Source organism: Humulus lupulus, chromosome 7 (genome assembly GCF_963169125.1).
Source record: "Humulus lupulus chromosome 7, drHumLupu1.1, whole genome shotgun sequence".
In the NCBI taxonomy this organism is placed as follows: domain Eukaryota; kingdom Viridiplantae; phylum Streptophyta; class Magnoliopsida; order Rosales; family Cannabaceae; genus Humulus; species Humulus lupulus.
Window position 1 is genome coordinate 126,870,492 of NC_084799.1, and position 23,449 is coordinate 126,893,940.

General features: G+C 40.3%; 1 protein-coding gene across 1 annotated transcript; it reads right to left on the reverse strand.

Annotated features, from left to right (window-relative positions):
• Positions 1-21,684: 21,684 nt before the first annotated feature.
• LOC133792169 (uncharacterized) lies at positions 21,685-22,906 on the reverse strand. Its single transcript, XM_062230086.1, has 2 exons — positions 22,415-22,906; positions 21,685-22,200 (listed from the first exon to the last, which is right to left on the reverse strand). The coding sequence occupies exons 1-2, from the start codon at positions 22,904-22,906 to the stop codon at positions 21,685-21,687; spliced, it is 1,008 nt and encodes a 335-aa protein (XP_062086070.1).
• Positions 22,907-23,449: the final 543 nt, after the last annotated feature.

Here is a 23,449-nt window from a genome sequence, read left to right on the forward strand (position 1 = left end):
AGCAAAGCTTATCCTTAAGCAACTGGAAGCTTTCTTCACATTTATCAATCCAGTGGAATCTTTGCTATTTACGGGTCAGGTTGGTGAGTGGAGTGTCTATCTTAGAAAAGCTTTCTACAAACCTCCTATAATAACCTACTAATCCCAGAAAGCTTCTTACTTCGGATGCGTTCTTTGGTCTTGGCCAATCCTTCATAGCCTCTACCTTTTATGGGTCTACTGCAACTCCGTCCTTGGATATAATGTGCCCGTGGAACGCCACTTGAGAAAGCCAAAATTCACATTTCCTAAACTTGGCGTAGAGTTGATACTCCTTCAATCGCGATAGGATTAACCTCAAATGTTCCTCGTGCTCGACTTCGTCCTTGGAGTATACTAAGATGTCGTCGATGAACACTACGACGAATCTATCCAAGTAATCCTTAAAGACCCTATTCATTAAGTCCATAAATGCAGCTGAAGCATTGGTAAGACCAAAAGACATAACTAAGAACTCATAATGCCCATAACGAGTTCTAAAAGATGTCTTAGGAATATCCTCTCCCCGTACCTTGAGCTGATGGTACCCAGACAGTAAATCAATCTTTGAAAATACGGTCGCATCTCAGAGTTGGTCAAACAAGTCGTCAATCCGGGGTAGCAGGTACTTATTCTTAATCGTTACTTTATTTAGCTTGGGGTAATCTATCCACATCCGCATGCTTCCATCCTTCATCTTCACAAATAGAAATGGCGCTCCCCATGGCGAATGGTTTGGTCTAATGAAACCCAAGTCTAGGAGTTCTTGTAGCTGCGTATTTAAATCCTTGAGTTCTGTAGGTGCCATTTGGTATGGTGCCTTGGAGATAGGCTCGGTGCCTGGTACTAATTCTATCGTGAATTCAATTTCCCGAGTCGGCGGTAACCCTGGTAAGTCATCGGGAAATACTTCTGGGAATTCTCTTACAATGCGAACATCTCCAACCATAAGCAGTGTTTCCTTTACCACATCTGTGATGCTGGCTAAGAATGCTTGACATCCTTCTTCTATCATCCTTTGAGCTTTGAGAGATGATACTAGCGGGATGCGTAGTCTTGAAACTTTTCCCATGAAGCATAGTCTCTAGCCGTCAGGAGTCTCGAATGTCATTTTCTTGCGTTTGTAGTCGATGGTCACGCCATGCCGTGCTAGCCAGTCCATGCCTAATATCACGTCAAAGTCTTTGATTTCCAGTTCTATCAGGTCTCCTTCTAATTCTACGTCCTCAATCTTGATCGGTATGCCTCATACTATCTGTAATGATAGAACTATTTTGCCCGAAGGCAACTCGGTTACAAACCTAGTTCTAAATCTTTCACAAGGTTTGTCTAGTTTTTCTATCATTCCTAACGAGATATACAAATGAGTGGCTCTCGAATCAAATAATACAGAACATATTTTATTGAGGATAGAAACCTGACCTGTGACCACCTTATTGCCAGCATCAACCTCTCCTTGGGTTAAGGCAAATACCCTGGCAGGAACCATCTTATCTTCCTTTTTCCCTTCTGTCTTGAGCTGAGGGCACTCTTTCTTTCGGTGACCTTCCTGAAAATAATTGTAGCATCCCTTAGTGTTTGCCTGGCATTCCCCAGGATGTTTCCTCTAGCACTTAGTACAGTGCAGGTACTGTACATAACCCGACCTGTTACCTCCATTATTCGTCTCTGCCCTCTTATCGTTGTCGGACTGCTTATTGTCAGGATGCATTCTTTTCTGACCGTTGTTGTTGTGGTTGTTGTTCCGACTAGTCTGAGGTTGGCTCTATTGTCTAGGCTCAGGCTTACTGGCTTCTTCTTTACTAATGTTAGCCTACAACCTTTCTACTTCTATTGCCGTCTCTAGGACACCGGCATATGTAGTATTTCCTCGGTTTGCTAGCTTAACCCCTAGCTTGATCTTTGGTCGAAGTCCTCTAACGAACTTAGACACCCTCAGATAGTTAGTTGGAACCATTTCTGGTGCGAATTTAGCTAATCGGTCGAACTGCCGAGAATACTCTACCACTGATAAACTCCCTTGCTTCAGGCCAGTGAACTCCTCGACTCTTAAAGCGAGTACAGCCGAATTATAGTACATTTTGTGGAATAGCTCCACAAATCGGGTCCAAGTCATGGTGGCAACATCATGCGTTTGCTGGACTAATTCCCACCATATTCAGGCATCTTTCTTGAGCAGAGACGAAACGCAGGAAATGTGGTTCACGTTGCCTAGATTCATGTGTGTCAAGATTGGCTCCACATTTCTTAGCCACTCTTTTGCTTCAAAGGGGTCTGTAGTCCCTTCAAAGTTCGGAGCGTGTTGCTTACGGAACCGATCATAAACTGGCTCCATGTGCTGAATAGGATATGGTGCATAATTCACCATTGGCCAGCCCCCATATGGACCAACTTGTTGGGGGTGCTGAGGCCATTTGTTGTGGTTGTGGTTATGGCGGAGGTGGAGGCTGAGTCTGAGGCTGAGCCTGTTGTCGTTGTTGCTGCAATAGTTCCTCGACTTGTTGTCGCAATCTGGTGATCTCCACAGTGTTGTCAACTGGCGGTGTTGGCGGTGCATTGCGACTGGCAATAGCACGCACTCCCCTTCTGCGAACCAGAGAGGCTTCATTGTTCACCGGAGCAGCATTGGAGGCATTTTCGTTGGTGTGAGCAGATCTTCAGAGCGACATCGCAGCAGAGTTCTAACAATTGAGAGAAACATGTCAGAACTTTACCCTAATAGGCTCTAAGGAAAAACTTAATCTAAACAAGCATAACTCGGACCTATTAATTATGACTTCTTATGAAAATTATATAAGTTTTCTTTATTGTTAGAGTGGGTTTCTATACTTATAAAAATAAGCCATCTTTATTATTTTCTAAGTCTGTTTCTAATCATCCTATATGACTTAATTATCAGGCTCGAAACTCATCTTTGTTCCAAAGTTAACCATATTGAGGGAGGGCTGGGATCAGTAAAATAGTTCCCACTACTATGGCCCCCTAACTCTCAATATTATTATGATTGATTTGTATCCACCCTCACCGAACTTAGTCATTATTTATTTTATTTATTATTTATTATGATTGCAAAAAAAAATCAAACTCATACATGATAACAAAATAACCATGATATTAATTTGGAAAATAAAGTTTTCACTATTTACAATCATAAAAGAAAACAATTAATAAATTAAAATAAACAATGAAACTAGTCTATTCTAAAAATCGGGATCTTCTACATCCGATCCTTCATCTAGCATATCGTCTTCTATTTCTTCATAGTCATCATTGTCTTGTGCCTCAAAATGCCCTCGAGGAAGATTCGTAAAAATTCGATGTTTTTGTTCATTTGTAAACTGAAATTCCATTTTTGAAGTAAACCTAAGTATGAGAAAATAATATCTCATAGCTACCGGCAGTTCATCTTCTTCATCTATCATTTCCCAAATTTCTTCTAAGGCTTCTATCACAGTAGGATAATCTCTAAAAAGTCTAATTACTAAAATGTATTGTTCTGTTGATCTCATCATGATCTGCTTAGATTCTTGGAGGTGACCTATCTCCTTGTGGAACAAAAGTAGCCTCCGAGTGATTCTCTTTAACACTCCTATGGTGTTTTGGGGTTCTCTAATTCTTTTAAAGCCTTAATGGCTCGGATATCCTCATCAGTTAATGCTCCGTTCATTCTTAACTGAAACATAAAGGCTAAAATCGGTAACTATACATATAAACATAATAACTACAACTTAAACACTTACTTGACAGTCAGATTCAGAGCTTTGAGTGTGTGTATCGAGGAGAACTTCATGCGATTGAACCGTTGCCCTGATACCAACTGTAATGACCCAACCTATTCTAGACTTTAGACCATTAATAACTACTATACATAGACACTAATCTTTATGAAAACATACATATGAAATAGTCATAACTTCCTTAAAACTGTAAAGCAACGTTCAAATATATAAAAAGTCGGTTAGGATATGGGAGCCCATTGATTTGAAAATAAAATATAACATAACTTAAATCTTAAATAAATTAGTTACAAAATCTAGTGCGAAAATACATAGTAATCATAATTTAAAAGACTTAAATAACTTCATCCTCGAATCGTTCACGCAGTCCACCAATTCCATTCTCCCTCAATACACATTCCCAAGCCGCCAAGAATCTTCCCGCCGCCATAACTATTTTCCTGCACATATAAAACATAAAGGAATAAGCCTAATGCCCAGCAAGGAAAATCTACTACAAGCATGAAACATAAACGTACACATAAACTATGAACATATATCATATACTATAACACATATATCATAATTCTAACCCATGTACATGGTGATTATTGGGGTTTGCTAACTAAGCAACTATAAGCCTCAAACTACAATGAGGTTTGCTAGTTAAGCAACTATAAGCCCCAAAAACATAAAAGTGTTGGGATTTGCTATATAGCAACTATAAGCAGCAAAACATACATATATCATAACACATATAATCATACTATAGCATAATCATAACACATTATATAACATAGCACATATCACATAGGAACTATCCTATATTCCATACAAAATACCGGAATGCGATAACAAGGATGGGATTTTGGAACACTCCAACAAAAACCTCAAGTTCAAAGAATTTAGATGCCTTTGAATGCACTATGACCGAACTACACCTTGAAATCGAAATACAAACTATGAACCTTACTTCCCAAGTGTTTAGTAAGCTTATAATGATAAAGCTTATAACCCCAACCCAAGTGTTTAACACTATAAAGTAAACCTAGCTGCTTGAAGGCTCTGAACTCAGCTTGAAGAATGAAAGAAATGGTTGGGTACTAGGTCCTATTTATAGAGTTCAAGAATGAAAAGATCTTCATTTAGCTTGAATAAAAATAATGACCTTTTAATTGAAAAACATTTGAATAATCGTTCAGCAGAGGCTTAAGATTCGGTCAAAAAGATTCTGGACTTATCAAGAGGTTAAGGATTAAAATGATCTCGGTTTCAAAAAATTTCAAAATTCATGCCCTAGAGCCGATATATTTCCCATGCTAGGCGATATATTGCCTGGACTGATATTCTCGAGGCTCGTCGAAGTGTTCGTGCGAAGTTCACGTGTTTTCGTATTCCCCGAGTGGCAATATATCACCTCCTAGAGCTGCGATATATCGGCATACGCTGAAATATTATACACGTAATGACACTTTTTCAGCCTAATTTGAATTGAGTAAACAGCTTTGACTGAGTCCCATAACGATTTCAAAGCTGCTGGCAGACTCTGAGATTTTCAAATATTACTCTTAATAAACTATTCCTCAAAATGCTTAATTTCTCAATAAACATGCACATGACAAGTGTCATAATCTTATTGGGTCTATCTAAACCTTATAGTATAATAAATATCATCTTCATAATAAACTATACTAATCAAACCTTATGTTATAATTAATATTCTTAAACTATAGGTTAAACTTATAAAATCTACAAGTATTGCTACGAGTGTCCAACTAAGTCCCGGCTTGAACCGAAATCCATAGTAATAAACATACTACAACTACTACTAGCTATTACTATTACTACTACTATCTAACTAGCTAAGTAAAGTTCTTGGACTTTACATTTGAATGGACAGAGGAGTACGAACAAGCATTCCAAGATCTAAAGGCACACATGGAACACACTCTGATATTGTCCAAGCCAGTAGACGGAGAGCCCCCCCTACTTTACATGGTTGTGTCGGAGGATGTTATTAGTGTCGCGCTGGTTAGGGAGGAAAGCCGCGTTCAACACCCCGACTAATACGTTAGCAAGAGACTCCTCGAAGCAGAATCTAGGTATCTGCTGATGGAAAAATTAACCTTTTGTTTAATGGTGGCCTCTCAAAAGCTAAGACCATACTTCCAAGCACATCCAATTAAGGTTTTAACCAACCACCCACTCCGACAAGTCCTTCAGAAGCCTGAGTTGTTGGGAAGACTCTTGAAGTGGTCGGTGGAATTAAGTTAGTTCAACATTACCTATCTCCCGAGGATGGCTATAAAAGGACAGGCACTTGTTGATTTCATCACCAAGTGTACAAGGAATCAGGAGAGGGCCGAATACACCTCGGTGTTCGGACCAGTGTGGAAGTTGTTTGTAGATGGATCCTTAAACAAAAATGGTGTAGGGACAAGGCTTATTTTAGTCTCCCCCGAGGGGCATAGAGTGCATAGTGCTCTCCGCTTTGGATTTAACACCTCTAATAATGAAGCAGAGTACGAAGCTTTCATCGCTGGACTTTGTGTGGCATTAGAACTCAAGGCCGAGGGACTCGAGATATTTAGCGGTTCCCAACTTGTGGTGGACTAGAATCTCAGAGAACACCAGGCCCGAGGCACAAAAATGGCAGCATACTTGGCAAAGGCTCAAGAAATGGTGCACAACTTCTGAAAATTCACTATTCGGCAAGTGTTGAGAGAGCAAAATTCCAACGCGGACGCCTTGGAAAAGTTGGCTACCACTAAAGACGCTAAATTAACCAGTGTTGTCCCTTGGCTCCATACGATGTAGAGACAGTGCAACCTCAAGATGGGTGGATGGAGTCGATAATTAAATACCTCATCTCTGGGGAATTTCCCTAGGACAAGAGGGCAGCTCGGAAGTTGTTGTACCAAGTGTCGAGGTACATAATTATGGATAAAAAGCTTTACAGACGAGGCTACTCTTTACCCCTGCTTCGGTGCGTGTCTATATCAGAAACCTGTTCAATACTGCGAGAAGTGCACAAAGGTTTCTACGGTGATTACACCGGGGGACAAAGCCTTTCCAAGAAGATATTAAGGCAGGGATATTTTTGGCCCACCATGAATGGAGACGCGATGGATTACGTCAAGAAACGTGACAAATGTCAGCATTTTTCCAACATCCCCCGAGCGCCTCCGAATGAGCTTACTCAAATGACTAGCACATGGACTTTCACTATTTGGGGCATCGAACTTATCGGATCTCTTCCCACAGAGAAATGAGGGGTGGAGTATGCCATAGTGTTTTTTGACTACTTCACAAAGTAGGTCGAGGCTAAGCCACTTGCCACTATTACCTCCAAAAAGGCTTTGGACTTTGTCATAAAAAATATCATTTGCCGGTATGGGCTTCCGAGGAAAATAGTGTCCGACAACGGATTGCAGTTCGACAGTGAAGTATTCACAGATTTTTGTCAATGGTATGGCGTTATTAAGAGCTTCTCCTCCATAGCCCATCTGTGGGCCAATGGCCAAGTGGAAGCAGTGAACAAGACACTCAAGTCCACTCTGAAGAAGAGGTTGGAGAAGGCGAAAGGAGCTTGGCTCGAGGAGTTACCCAGGGCATTATGGAGTTATCATACCACTTCCTGGATCTCCACCGGCTATTCTCCCTTCTCACTGGAATATGGATATGAAGCTATGCTCCCAGTTGAAACAACGATCCCCACTCACCCACGGGATACGTATGATCTGACCACGAATCGCGCCCTACTTCAGGAGTCCCTAGACCTCGTGGAGGAGCTATGCGAAGCTTCCTAGCTACGAGTAGCATCCTACCAGCAGAAGGTTGCTAGGTATTTCAACTCCAAAGTGAAGGACAGGGAATTCGGGGTCGGAGACTTGGTGTTGCAAAGAGTCTTCTTAACCACCTGGGATCCAGGTGCAGGAGTGCTCGGACCCAACTAGGAAGGCCCATACCAAGTCAAGAGCATTATATGCCTAAGAACATATAAATTGGCCTGACTTAGTGGGGAGCTTATTTCGTACGCCTGGAATACCGAGCATCTTCGCCGGTATTACCAGTAGCATCGGCAGCAATCATTTTTTTTTCTATAAAATCCCTGTAGCTGTCGGGCACATATAATGAAAACCGTATACATATTAAAACACAGTAAGAAATTTGTTTGTTTTGACAATTTTTTTAATTTTCCATTACATTTTTATTAATGCTATGATGAGAGCACCCGCGTCTCCAATAACTTGGGGGGCATGGGGTTTATGGTAGCACCACACTACAAGAGGGATGACCTAGGAACTAAACTTGCATGGCCCAAGGGGAGTAAGCCTAGTGTCACCGTCTCGAGAGTAGAATGTCTCAGGAAACTAACCTAACCTAACGTGAGAACATACTGGTCAGTTCCCAGGGACACGGTGCTTGAGGAGTTCTGACCATGTCTATTGGTCTCGAAATGCGAACGGGAGACCGAGTACCCATACTCGGCCTTGAGGGATCTACGATGTGGGGAGCTTGGCTAGTTGATGAGTGAATCACCCTTAAAATCGTTGTATCCCATATATGGAAAAGCCAAGATAACAGTTAGGAATTTAGGTTACCTCTCGAGGACAGCACGCGTCCGGAGAGTAATAATCAATTCCTAATCTGTGCAATGCATATGCAGCCTATGCTTGAGCTTCACCTCCCTAGAATAGAGCTTAGGAGGTAGGTGTTCATTCAGGGGCAAATTCAAAACTCTTGGCCCCTCGAGAGGTGCACACTCGAGGCTGGTTGTTTTCACTCCCAGATCCCTGAAATCCCAAACCTTCGAGGTATGGGGCCGTCCTGCGGAAAGTCCCGTGTCAAGGTGCGGGCATACCAAAGTAAATGTGGGACCATGCTTGAAAGATGTGAGTTCTTATTCTCGTGACATTTGTGTTATGTTGAATTCATAGAACCATGTCTAAAAAATATTTTGAGTTCTTGTTCTCGTGATATTCGTGTTACGTTGAATTCATAGAACCATGTCTAAAAAATATTTTGAGTTCTTGTTCTCGTGACATTCATGTTACGTTGAATTCATAGAACCATGTCTAAAAAATATTTTGAGTTCTTGTACTCGTGACATTCGTGTTACGTTGAATTCATAGAACCATGTCTAAAAAATATTTTTGAGTTCTTGTTCTCGTGACATTCGTGTTACGTTGAATTCATAAAACCATGTCTAAAAAATATTTTGAGTTCTTGTTCTCGTGACATTCGGGTTACGTTGAATTCATAGAACCATGTCAAAAATATTGAGTTCTTGTTCTCGTGACATTCAGGTTATGTTAAATTCATAGAACCATGTCAAAAATATTGAGCTCTTGGTCTCGTGACATTTGTGTTATGTTGAATTCATAGAACCATGTCTAAAATATTTTAAGTTCTTATTCTCATGATATTCGTGTTACGTTGAATTCATAGAACCATGGCTAAAATATTTTGAGTTCTTGTTCTCGTGACATTATTGTTACGATTGAATTTATAGAACCAAAGGACCATAACGGTTTGAGTGTTTGTTCTTGTGACATTCTAGGTTACGATGAATTACTAGCACCAAACCAAACAAAAGGCAAGGTGAGCCATGTAAGTCTTAGTTGGGAAAATAATTACAACTATGCTCGAGAGCTCGAGAAATGTTTGTCTATACTCCAAAATCTATGGCACATAGGCCTAAAGACGAAAAACTACAAATGGGCTTCGGGAACCTCCACCACCACTTCGATGATCGGATCACCACTGGGGGCACCCCCTGCCGGGACCGTCTTGAGAGCTGAGGTCTCCTTGGTAGGTTGAGTGATCTTGGTAGGTGGGTTCGCTTCGGCTGTTGAGGCCACTTGGGCTGCTTCGGTCGCTCGGGTAACTTGGAGCCGCTCGTTGAAAAGGAGTTTGTACTTCTCGGGTTCCCCGGTGAAGTCCAAGCTCATATCCTGGTTGTGGTACCAGGCCACATAGAATGCATCCTCGATGATAGACCCAGTCTCTCGTGTAAGCTTCTCCACCTAACACATAGCCAACCTATGCATTTCCATGGCTTGGAGGGTCTTTCTCTCGGCTAACTCAGCCCAACCAATAGCCTCCCTGGATTGCTCCTGGAGCTGGGAATTCTCCAAGGCAACTCGAGCGATTTCAACAGTGGCCTTCTTGGCTTCCTCCTGAGCTCGATGCATGACATCCACGGTCGCCTGCTTCTCCCTTTTGGCCCATTGCAAATCCTCAGAGGCTTTTTGGAGAGCCTCCTTGAGCTCCCAAGAGTAATTTTGCTCGGCCTCGAGGGCGGTGTTGCCTCGAGCAAGCTCCTCCCAAGAACTTTTCATCTTCTCCTTGAGGGAAGCGACCTTGTCATGGGATCTCCAGAGTTCATACAATTTCTCCACCATAGTATCTCCCAGTCGTTGGCATGCTAAGGCGGACTGCAACAAAGCAAGTGCGTTAGTTTGATAACATTTTGTTCAATCAAATCTAAGGACAGGGGTGATGTAACTTACCCAGGCAGAGGCATACCAGCATGATGCCATGAGAGAGGCTTCATTACTATCTCCAAGTTGGGAGAAGTTTCGGGCGGTCAACTTGCACATAGTGGAGCTGATCCCCTGGAGGAGTTTGGCAGCTAGGGGAGTGACTATGTCCCCCTACTTGGTGGAGAATAAGGTCTCCAGCTCAGCTCGTCCAATCGGAGGGACCATGGGCCTCTCTCAGGGCGGTTTGAGTTGTCGGAGGGCCTCGGCCGTCTCATGCAAGGATTTTTTGCCTTCTTCCAACCTTGATTCAAAGTGTTGGAGCATCCTATTGTATTGCTCCAACAAGTCCCCCTCGTACTTCTCAGGGTATACCAGGAGACGAACCCGGGGTGGCACCGCCTCCTCCAACTCGAGGACCGATTCTGGCTCGGGCTCTAGAACCTTTGATCATATTTCTTGTACTGCCTCTTCCGATCTGGGCAAGGAGGGGATCTCCACCACGGGGGGCACGGTGACCGTAAAAGGCTCCCTAGGAGGAGTGGTGACTCTCTTCCTCTTGGCTGGCGGAGAAGAATCAGGTTGTTCTCGAGAGCGTGACCCCTCTCCCGCCGAAGAGCTGAGGGCGCTCCCAACCTTAGAGTAGACCGAGAAATATCCGCCAATCCTATATGAGCTACAAAGATAAGGCAAACAATCAGCATACATACTACATAAGTACAATACAGCAAATTAAGCCACTTGAAGGCTCATCGTGAACAGAGCCTCAGTGCAAGTAGTGAGGATATGATATCCTATTCCTTGCATCACAGCTAATATTGGTGCCATATTAGAAAAACCAGCTCGTGGTCAAGGATGTCACTCGATCTAAGGGTACGAACGCATGGGAGGTAGGTTGCCTCCTAGGGTGATGGAGATACACATCTATAAGATCTAGGTAATCCTGGAATTCTTCTCTAGTCCAACGTCGATGTGATATTTGACCACAATGGATAAGGGCTGGAGAGGCCCAGACATGGTCGAGACTTATCCTATCACTCACTCGAACAGCAGACGACAGAACAAGAGGCAAGTTACCTGAGTCTAGATGGGAAGCTTCCATCCTCACTTGGAGTTCCGCCTCGAGTTCCTGGTCTTCTTGGGCCTCTCGCACCTCTTCAATGGCCCGAGCATTCACCAACCTCTCCTCCACCAATCATTTCTGGAACGCCTTCTTGGCCAGCCCCTCTATATAGTTGATATGACGAAACGCTAGCTCCCGAGACTTCTTGGACTGGCAGTATTTGGTCAATTCCAGGTTACTTATCTGCTGCTCTATGATGAGAAGCCTCAACCTGATGAGGTTTGATTCTGTTACCAAGACGCTAAGGTCTAGTTCTCAGTCAGGAAGAGCCTTCATCGCTTGAAGGTGGTCCTTGAAGAGCTGGACATAGGGGGTCCAGTGGAAAGGACCTATTCAAAAAATAAATCGCTAATTTTCTATGCTTACCTACTCGGGCAAAGTCAAGAATCAAAGTCAGGTTACTATGGGTCGGGAAGCCATATGTGAAGAAGAAGGCATCCTTGTAGTCCCGAGAATGATTCTCGTTGTTATGAGGGGCCTTGTAGCTGAGTGAGGATGCGAGGTACTTCACCAAAGAGTAATAGCCATCCTGATTGGACCCTTTCTTTCGAGGAGTAGTCTTGAAACTATAGAAATACAATATCTCTGCTGGTGAAGGCTCTTGCCATTTCTACCTCCAGAACAGACTGTACTTTCCCGCAAGCTCTCTGTAGCCATTGGGGGAAAGCTAGAATGGGGCTATCCCCATGTACTTCAAAATGTTAACGAAGTATGGCTTGAGGGGTAGGGTAGCCCCTGCCATTAGATGTGCCTAGATCCAGGCACCCATGCCATAGATGATGCGGTGTGCCCGCTCGGACTCTCGGCAAAGACGGATGAGGCACCTGTCTCGGATTGAGTAATACCACATGATGGCCTACAGGGCCTCAGGATGTCGAAGCAGCGTGCGATAGTCCTCCGCCTTGAATGCCTCACCCTCATATTTTTGAGACTGGTGTGGAGTGGGGGCAACGTTGACTTCCTCTACGGTGAATCCCGAATCCTCGCACCTGGGGGCCTCACCGCAACTTGAAGGGTGGGGCGAACGGTTTGTTCCCTGCCCAGCGCTCGGACCCGCATCCCTGTGTTACCCTCGGAGGCATCTCGTGTGTTTGCCATTTCGGAAAGTTCTTGGTCAAATAAGTAGAATCTGTGCCCATGCAGCTGGAAGATTTCCTAAGACATCTGAGACAAAATCCAAGCATCTAGCATATTGACTAAAGGAAAAATGGCCAAAATACAAAGAACCCTAAGAATACTGCTCGAAAGGAAAATGAGATTTTGGAAGGTATGGGACATCCTCGGCGCCTTGTGATGGGCCGAAGGAGGTAAGCTTGCCGGAATCTAGAAATTCCTAGATTCCGGCCATAGACCCAAAAATGCAAAATCGATAGAAAAATCGTGAAGGTCACCTCGAAGAGAGCCTAACATTCAGGCATGCCTAAAGCCACTTGTAGAGACAAAGAACACTAGAATCCTACACTATTGCTATCCCTAAAACGTATATTGAAAAAACACTAAACAAGACCAAATAAGATGGATTAGAGATACTTACCCGAGATAAAATGAAGATAAGTGTTGAGGTGAGTTCTCACCTTGAAGTACTGCTTGCCGTCTGACCAAAAGTAGGAGGACTCACGCCAGTTTTCCAGAACGCCAGTGAGGGGCTGAAGACGAGAGAAGGCAGTGGAGAGGTTTTGTGTTTTTTGAATAGCTGTGGTAAGTAATTGAAGGTTTTTTCTGGGCCCTTTATACCCAATGAAACATACAAGAGGCAACGCTTCCATGGCCGTTGAATGGGCGAGTTGCTTAAGTAATCTGACGGTCAGGGTCCGAAAGGCGTGGATCGCAATCATTATTTTCCTTGGGACGGGACACCTTGGGTTTCTAAATAGAAGTTTGGAATATCGAGACTACCCCTTATTAGATGCACGAACTGATGGGCCCAGAAAAGGGGTGTGGACACGTGTTTCTACTTTCAAGAGTGACATCAGCTGGGGATCAAACGCTTATGGTCTGAGGACCTTTTAGTACTCCCCTATTTTCGAAGTCTCCATTGTCTGAGGACAAGTAGAGACTTGGGGGTCAAATGTTGTCCGTATTTTCCCATGAACAACACGTGGCAGTCCCTGATGACTAATTACGTGGCATGCGGGCATATTCAGGGCTTGTTACTCCCTGGGGCCTGTAATTGGTGAAAGAATGTTCTCATGGTAGGAAGCGTCCAAAGAAGAGTAGGCGCCTCGCCTTAATAAGGAAATTTCTGAGTTTTCACTCTCAGAGATAGAGTTCCTCCCCTCATGGAGTTAAGGCCACAGGTGTTGTGTCACGATCTTCCCGAGCACGAGGCTCTGGGTCTTGGACCGAAGAGGTGGAACAATGTGTCAATGACTACGAGTCTTCAGAGTCAGAAGATTGTTAGACTACTTTTGTAGGCGATCCGTTGACAGGGTTGCTAAGGTACGATTTGACAATTCACATGCCCACTGCGCCGCCTGACACAGAAATGTGCACAGCACGCCCTGACAGTCCCAGGGGCATGTTCCCCGTAAAGTGGTTACCTTTATGCCGTGGGCCCTGCAAATCTCGCTTGGGCCATAGCTTCTGTTCATTGCAACCCAATGTATTGAAGAGAATGAATCCTTCAATTATGAGAGGAAAGTTGATTAGTTGTGTATGATTAACATTAATGACTCCAGCCACTATAAATAGGGCTGGGAGTCTTATTGTAAGGGGTTCGACTTCTGTTTAACAAATACAAAGACTCAATGAAATATAAACGCTGCCTGAGAAGATATTGTAAGGAGCTGGAACCATAAGCTTGCAAACCCCATAATACAAAAGACTCATGGACTATGGTTCTTTTACAATCTGAACCACGTAAAATCCTCTGTTCATATAGTTATTTCTTTGACCTCTTTCAAAAACGTTGATAGCGAAAAAGGCAGTCAATATATTCACTACCCCCTTCTACTATCACAAGGTGTTTTAGCAACCCATTTTATTAATAAACTTATAAAATATTATACAAGAAAAGAGAATGCTAAGTTCGATGGTTTTCAAGACTTAGAGGTTTCTCTGAGTTTAGAGAATAAGATTTAAAAAAGAAAGAAGTGAGTCTACAAGCCAGACTCCTTAGCATAATTATACATAAATAAAAAGTTATCCTCTATTATTTTATTAAAGTTAGGATAAGGTTCAGCACTTATGGTATTTTGTTTTTTTCTTTTTCTGAAAGGATAAGATGCGTAGCACATGGGCGGCTACCTTTGGTCTTTGTGAAAAGAGCATCTTATCTTTAAATCGTAGTGCTTCCCATAGTAGGGTCCTCAAGTCCAAGTCGATCGATGGAGTCTTCTGCACCATATGTCCCATCATATTGACAATTCCACTCCTTCATTTTTTCTTTGACAACTTTATTGATAAGAAGTTGTATGTCTTTAGTGGACATGGTTACTTGATTGGTGGTAGGTGGAGTGCTCTGTTGCTGAAGCTGATGTCGAAAGGTATCCACTTGAAGCTTAAGACTGGTAATTTGGTCCTAGCAGGCTTCATTTTCTTCTTTTAATTTTTTGTTTACTAAGTATTTTTCTATTATTCTTTTACTATAATAAATACAATTGGGGCAATTTAATTCGGTTACTTTTTCTTTCCCCTTATCTTTTGTCTCATCATAATAATTGAGACCCCAATTCATAATAGCAGCTTTAGTAGCTTCTCCATAATTTACTTGGCCTTTCCAAAGGGCATTATTAAATTTATCTACTATTTCAGCTACTGATTGTCATGACTAATATAATCCTAGTTTTTTCCTGTGAAATACTAAATAATAAAAAAAAAATTCTTACATTGGAAGTATTCTGTTAGGAATTTTAATATTGCCTGGAAATATCTAGGATTATTAAATAGATAGGTGTGATGAATATTATCTAATAAGCATTGTTGTTCTTTACTAATAGCCTTGTGAGAGATATACTTGGTTTCACTATTACCATAACAATGTAATACTAATTCTCCGAAGGATATTGCCTCACCTTTCTCGAGTAATACTTTTTTCTTTATACTGTCCTGAAGCATATCTTGATATTTCTTCAGTATCTTTATTAGAATATTTACTAGGCTTTTTCTTTAATACTGCTCCCCGTCCTTTATCACATTCATCTGTTTCTATTATTAAATAGTCAGTTATTAATGGAATGGATAATTTTTGTAATTTTTTTACTACTTCTTTGATTTTCTTTACTAGTTTAATATCATCATTATTGAAGTATCTTTGACCATTAAGTTTGGTCTTATTATATAATGGCCCAAGTAATTTTGATAAATTCTTAATATATGGACAGCATAATTTAATAATCCAAGAAATTGTTGAATACTTTTTAAAACTTCAAACTTTTCGTGGAAATCTAGTATCTTTTTACTAATATGATCCTGTGATATTATTTTCTGTTATCCTATTTCGGATCCTAGAAATTTTACATATTCTTTTCCTAATTCAACTTTCTTTTTGCTAAAAATGAAACCATATTGTTCAAATTTTTAAAAACTTGTTTTAAATGGTAATCATGTGTAACGCCCCGATTTCCCGAGACGTTACTTAGAGAGTCTGTTTAAAAATAATAAACAATAAATACTTTAAGACACTAAAAGAAAATTGAGATCTCATTATTTAAAAATAAAATTGTTGGATGCTAGGTTTAATAACAACAACATAAATAAAATAACCTTCAAGTCTGAAAAATTAAAAACATAAAATAACTGGAGCCCAGCCTCTAACATGTTCCATCCATGCCTCGAGCCCGCACCACTCACTGCTTTACTTTGCCTTTACCTGCACACAGAGTAACCATGAGCTAACGCCTAGTAAGAAGAGCTATGTAGGACATAACTCCCCAAACTAGAAAACAAAAATATACATCATAAACATAATAATCATTGTGCGATATAAAAGCACCATATCACACTAACATAATGTGTGTTACACTCACACACATAAATACTAACAAGTTATGTTGATTGGACATGAAATGTAATCTGCCTTGCTTGTGTTGTACTCACACTCGGCATTCCCACGGTGGCACCTAGTCTAGCCTGCGCTGTACTCACACTCGGCAATTCCGTGGTGGCATCCTATTATCCTGAGTTATACACACCCCAGATAATTCCTGCAAGTGCTATACTCACACAAGCAGCTAGAATCTGGTAGCATGCCTACTCTATCATCTAAGCATGTCTACTAACAAAAATCCCTAGCACTATCCTCATGCTCGTCAACCTAATGCAACAATTTAAGTCACAAATATAATTACATAATTAAACAAATAACAAAACAAGGTTGTACGCATAACGTACACCCTGTGCGCAGATGCCCACTCTTCTTACCTTAAGCAGTGCGTTTTTCGCTGACGTGTCCCGAACCACTTGCAGTGCCACATCGACGACCGCTAGCTCCTAGACATCCAAATACACAGCGAAAATTCAGGAAAAAAAAAGGCGTTAGGGTTTTATTTCAAAACCCTAATAGTCGAAATAATTTAACCATTAAATTTTAACGTGCATGACACGTAAATTAAAATCATTTTTCACAAAGATTCAAACCATCATGTCACATGCACAAACAATGATGTTTCTAACGTATCGCATGAATTCATATAAATACTTTTTATGTGAATATTATCAAAACACCCTTTAATATCATAATTACATAAAAGACTCAATAATTTCTAAAGAATATTATATGACAACAAAATTTAACAACCAACTTTCAAAATCCCTAAATAATAAGAAAATACTCATATAAGACTAGAAAAATAATTTTTAACATTTATAAATTATTTTTCCACAATTTCTCAAATAAAACCCAAATAATAAAAAATAAATATACAACAAGCCCAAAAATCAAACTAACATATAGAACTGTTCAAAAATCCAAAATAAACTTATAAAAATTATTTTATAATTTTCTGGGCAAAATAACTATTTTTCTTAATTAATTTAATAGAAAAAATAATTAATTATAGAAAAATTCATAACTAATTAAAAATAGAATCTAACTATACAAATAGGTTTCTACACCCTACAGTAACACACAAAAATTACCTAGCGTTCAAAAAAGTAGCATTAATATTTTTCGTATTTAAAATATAGAATAAGCTAAATAAATCATGGAAATTATATAAATGATAAAAATTCAAAATAAAATTACCGAGAGCCTTAGAATCTCATTTTAAACATATACAAAAATTTCTAGAACTTTTAGAATACTTTAAATAATTTTTCCACATTTATTTTCTTAAATCACATATTTAAAAATAAATGATTGAAGAAAATTATCAAATACGACCAAAACTTAAATCTAAACATACAAAGAACTTATAAATCATACAGATATCATTGAAACATAAAATCATACTTTTCTGAACAATAAAAATATTTTTCATAATTAATCTTTATTTAAACTTTAATAAATCATAATAATTCAAAGAAAAATCAGAAAATATCAAACCAGTTGGAAAATGCTCTAAAATTAATGTACTGATTTTTAAGATTGGAAAACAAAAAAAAAAACATCTCAGGAAACACCCAGATCGGGTTCGCCGGAGCTATTGTCGGAGTTGTCGTCTTCTTCAGCACCGGCGACGTTGTTTCTTTCGTTTCCGGCTACCCCAACATTCCAAACCACTTGGAAACTTCTCACACATGTTCTAGCAGTCCAAATCGACCCTAAGACACCAAAGAATCACGCCACAACCTCCTTGGTTGAAGTCTTCTTCTCCAACGCCGGTGTACTGCTAACAATGGATCTCAAAATTAGTTTTTCTTGTTCTGGACCATTTCAGCCTCTTTCTTCATGTTCAAACCGATTCTTGGAGTCCCCTAAGCTTGTTTGTCACCAACCACGCATACCATACACTCTTAAACACCCTTAAATCCGAAATTATCCAATAATATGCATTTTCTTGGATAAAAATGGTGAATCAAAATTTGGGACCTTATAATTGTTTTTCCCACACTCAAAAGGTTTATTTCCTCCCCTAGAATGATTCTAAAATGTCCAATACTGCCTAGATTTTCCCAAGTGCAAGAACTTAAAAATTTCTTCTCTCTTTAAAAAAAAACGATAACTATATTCTCTCTCTTCAACCTTTTGCTTCCCTCTCTATTTTCACGATTTCTTTCCTTCAGATTATCATGGTAAAGACGTTTTAAAAAGATTTAGAAAAGAAGTTAGCATTTGAAGTGGTAAGATCCTCTTTTCAAGGAATTGTTTATATTATTTTATTTTTAAAATGTATAATAATAAACTAAGTTTCCACAACTGATATCATCAGTTAAATTTCAAACATTTGACCAATTTTATGAATATTTAATCATGTTAAATCAGAAGAAATAAAGTCTCTAAAATGCCCATTAAACCAATCCAAACTTGAGGGTATTATGGTCTTTTTGCAAATTCAATTAGTTAATATTATGCCAAACCAAGAAAAATTACACATAATATGATAAAATAATTTCAAGCATATTATTATTACTATTATGCTGATAATAATAATAATAATAATTTTTAATTAAATAAATAACAACTTAACCCAATCCGTTATTTATTCACTTGACATTATTCTCATGTTGTTATTCCACAAAAACTCCAACATGAGAAACCATGAATTTCATTTCCATTGGAAATCATACATATCCAATAGTCCGTCAAAGGAAATGAAAAAAAAAAACAAAGATGCACACAGTGGAAAAATTATAAAATTGTCCTTCCAAGAAAACAGATATTATAATTATCCCCCTCTGAAAAGAAATATTGTCCCGAAATTTTATTCAAACAACTCAGGATACTGCTGCAGCATATCAAACTCTAATTCCCAAGTTGCCTCCTCAACAATATTGTTCCTCCACAATACCTTTACAATGGAAATGTTCTTATTCCTTAGGACTTTGTCCTTTCGATCGAGTATTTTCACTAGACGCTCATCGAATGACAAATACTCCAGCAAACCCAAGGTCTCGTAGCTTAGCACATGCGATGGGTCGGATACATATTTTCAAAGTTGTGACACATGAAATACATTGTGCACCCCAAACAATGATGGTGGTAAAGCTACGCTGTAAGCCACATTGCCCACTCTATCCAAAATCTCAAAAGGTCCGACATATCTGGGACTTACTTTCCCTTCTTGCCAAACCTCTTCACCAAGATTCCTTTCCTTAGAGTCACACGTAGAAATACATGATCACCAACTTCAAACTCAACATGCTTGCGCTTTAGGTCTGCATAAGACTTCTGTCTGCTTTGAGCTGTCACCATTCTAGCTCTGATTTTCGGAATAGCCTCATTTGTGTGTTGCACTGCATCTGGTCCAAGTAGTTTTCTCTCTCCCAGTTCATCCCAGTGAAGTGGGGACCTACACTTTCTTCCATACAACATTTCATATGGTGCTACCCCGATGGTAGATTGGTAGCTGTTGTTGTACGAAAACTCAATAAGTGGCAAGTATCTACTCCAGGATCCCTGAAAGTTAATGACACACACTCTGAGCATATCTTCTAAGATTTGATTTGTTCTCTCGGTCCGACCATCCGTTTCTGGGTGATAAGCTGTACTGAACTTCAACCGAGTTCCCATTGCTCTCTGCAAACTCTCCCATAATGATGATGTAAATCGAGCATCCCGATCACACACAATAGAGTACGGTGTCCCATGTAGCCGTATTATCTCATTCATGTACAACTCGACGAACTAATCCATAGAATAAGTCATGCGCATTGGTAGGAAGTGAACCGACTTGGTATACCTATCCACAATTACCCAAATTGCATTGTGCTGTTTTGTGGTCCTAGGTAACCCCGTCACAAAATCAATAGATATCTCATCCTACTTCCACTCAGGAATATTCAACGGTTGCATTAGCCCCGCTGGTCTTTGATGTTCTTCCTTAACCTGCTGATAGGTTAAGCATTTTGCCACATATTCCACTACATCCTTTTTCATTCCCGCCCACCAATACAATACCTTAAGGTCATGGTACATCTTAGTGGTCTCGGGGGTGAACTGAATATGGGGTAGTATGAGCTTCCGCCAAAATCTCTTTCCTCAGCTCATCATTGTCTAGCACACAAATATGCCCCTTGAATCTGATTAGTCTGGTATCTAACATAGTGAAACCCTTGGCCTTCCCATCCTGCATCTCTTACTTTAGGTCACTCAACTTCTTGTCTACATTATGCCCTTCCCTGATCCTAGCTAACAAAGTGGACTGAAGTGTAACCTTTTCAAGTTGTCCTGTGATCAGTTCTATACCAGCTCGTTCCATGTCTTCCAATATCTTCCTTAATACTACTTGTAAAGAAGAAACCATTCCCGAACCACTGCAGCTAAGTGCATCTGCCACAACATTGGGTTTATCGGGGTGGTATAGTATGTCGCAGTCATAATCCTTGACTAACTCCAACCACCTCCTCTGCCTCATATTTAACTCCTTCTGGGTGAAGAAGTATTTGAGGCTCTTGTGATTGGTGTAAATCTTACATTTCACCCCATAGAGATAGTGACGTCAAATCTTCAGTGCAAAGACAACCGCTGCTGATTCCAGGTCATGTGTCAGATACCTCTGTTCATAATCTTTCAGTTGCCTAGAGGCATAGGCTATCACCTTACCAGACTGCATCCATACACATCCCAACCCCTGTTTTGATGCATCACGGTAAACCACAAACTGCCTTTTCTCAGAGGGCAAGCTGAGTACAGGTGCTGATATAAACCGACTCTTCAATTCCTGGAAGCTCAGCTCACATTTATCTAACCAAGTGAACTTCAGATTCTTTCTTGTCAATTCTGTCATCGGTGCGGATATCTTCGAAAACCCTTCAACAAACCTCCTGTAATAGCCTGCAAAACCCAGAAAACTTTTGACTTCCGAGGCATTCTTTGGTCTTGGCCATTCTTTCACTGTAGCAATCTTTGCAGGATCTACTTTCACTCCTCAATCGATGACAATATGACCCAAAAAACCAACCTCAGTAACCAGAACTCACACTTCTTATATTTGGCATACAGTTGATGCTCTCTCAATCGTTGCAAGGTCAAACGTAAATGCTACTCATGTTCTTCTTCTGTCTTGGAGTAGACCAATATATTATCTATGAACATAATGACAAACTGATCCAAGTACTCCTTGAAAACCCTATTCATGAGGTCCATAAAAGTTGTTGGGGCATTTGTGAGTCCAAACGACATCACTAGAAATTCGTAATGCTCGTACCTAGTTTTAAAGACTGTCTTCAATATATCATCATTCTTGATAGTTAACTGATGGTATCCCGACTGAAGATCAATTTTCGTAAACACCTTAGTCCCCTAAAGCTGGTCGAACAGATCATCGATTCTCGACAAAGGATATCTGTTCTTTATTGTGACCTTATTCAGCTCCTGATAATCAATAAACATCCTCATAGACCTGTCTTTCTTCTTGACAAAAAGATCTAGTGCGCCCCAAGGAGAATAGCTCAGTCTGATGAACCCCAGCTTAAGTAATTCCTCCAAATGAGTTTTGAGCTCTTTCAATTCTGCTGGTGCCATTCTATATGGTGCTCGAGATACTGGCGTTATGTCGGGCATCAGATCGATTACAAATTCGATCTCCCTGTGTGGAGGTAAACCTGGCAGTTCTTTTGGAAAGACATCGAGGAACTCAGCTACAACTCTTGTCTCTTCAGGTCTCATTTCTTTCTCTTTGGTTTCATTGACCATATTCACGAGATACCCCAAACATCCGTGTTGAAACATTTCTCTAGCTTTCATCGCTTTGCTTATGTCTTCGAACTCAAACGGTTCTCCGCCTTCCGGTGCAAAGACCACTTTCTTACGTTTGCACTAGATAGATGCTCCGTATTTGGAAAGAAAATCATCCCCATAATTACATCAAAATCAGACAAATCTAATACAATCAGTTTTGCATACAATTCCCTCCCATCTATCCATAAAGGTATAGATTTAACCCAATTTTTAGATATTACAATTCCCCGAAAGGTAACATAGTCCCAAACCCCACATTAAATAATTCACTAGGTGCATTTACAACACTTACAGTTCTACTAGAAATAAAAGAGTGTGCTGCACCAGAATCAAATAAAACTTTACATGTGGTATTGGCCACAGGGATTTGACCTGTTATGACAGAAGGGCTTGCCTCAGCTTCAACTTGGGTGATGGTGAAGACTCTGGCTAAGATGTACTTGTCATTCTTCTTCTTTTCTTTCTTATTGCATGATTGTTCCCATGTCGGACAGTTGCGCTTCATGTGACCTTCCTTCCGACATTTGTAGCAAACTCCAGCTCTGCACTCACTAGAATGGCGTTTTGTGCACTTAGGGCAAGGTGGAACGTTTCTACCACCATTTCCACCAGGACGGTTATCATTGTTAGGCTTGGGCCGTTTATCATTTCCAGCTTGTCTTGGCTGCTCCTGTCCCCTTTTCCTATTGTCATTAGAGGTGGCTGCCCCACTCTTCTTGGCATCCTTTCTAGCAGCATTATCTTTCCTGATTCTCTCTTTGCTTCTTTCAGCCGTAAGAGCCATTTCCACCACTTCAGCATAGGTGAAAACACCTTTAGAAAAAATCTCCACATCTCAAGTTACAAAGAATAATCCATAATTATTATTCATGTCTACTTCCATCATAGAGATAATATTTTTTCTATCATCTTCTATACTTTCATCATATAATATTAATAAAAATTTTGCTCCTAATTTCTTACTAGTCTTTTTATTCCTATTATATACAAACCTTGATGAATATATTTATGTTGACCCTCGATTTGGTCAATGACACGGAGACAGATAAACGATATAAAATGAGATGAAAACAAGAAGAAATTCCAATGGAAAAGTAAACGACACAGACAATTTATAGTGGTTCGGCCCCAATTGGATGGTAATGACCTACGTCCACTTAGTGTTCTTATTGAAGTAGGATCCCTACACTATGATCAATGAACTGAGGGTTCACGAGTTTCACAAGCTTTAGGATGGTTACAATTCCGGTGAATAATAACACTAGAATCTTCTCTCTGAATTCTCCCGGTCCAAAAGTCCTCTCCCTTAAGCCTTTTGGTTCCTATT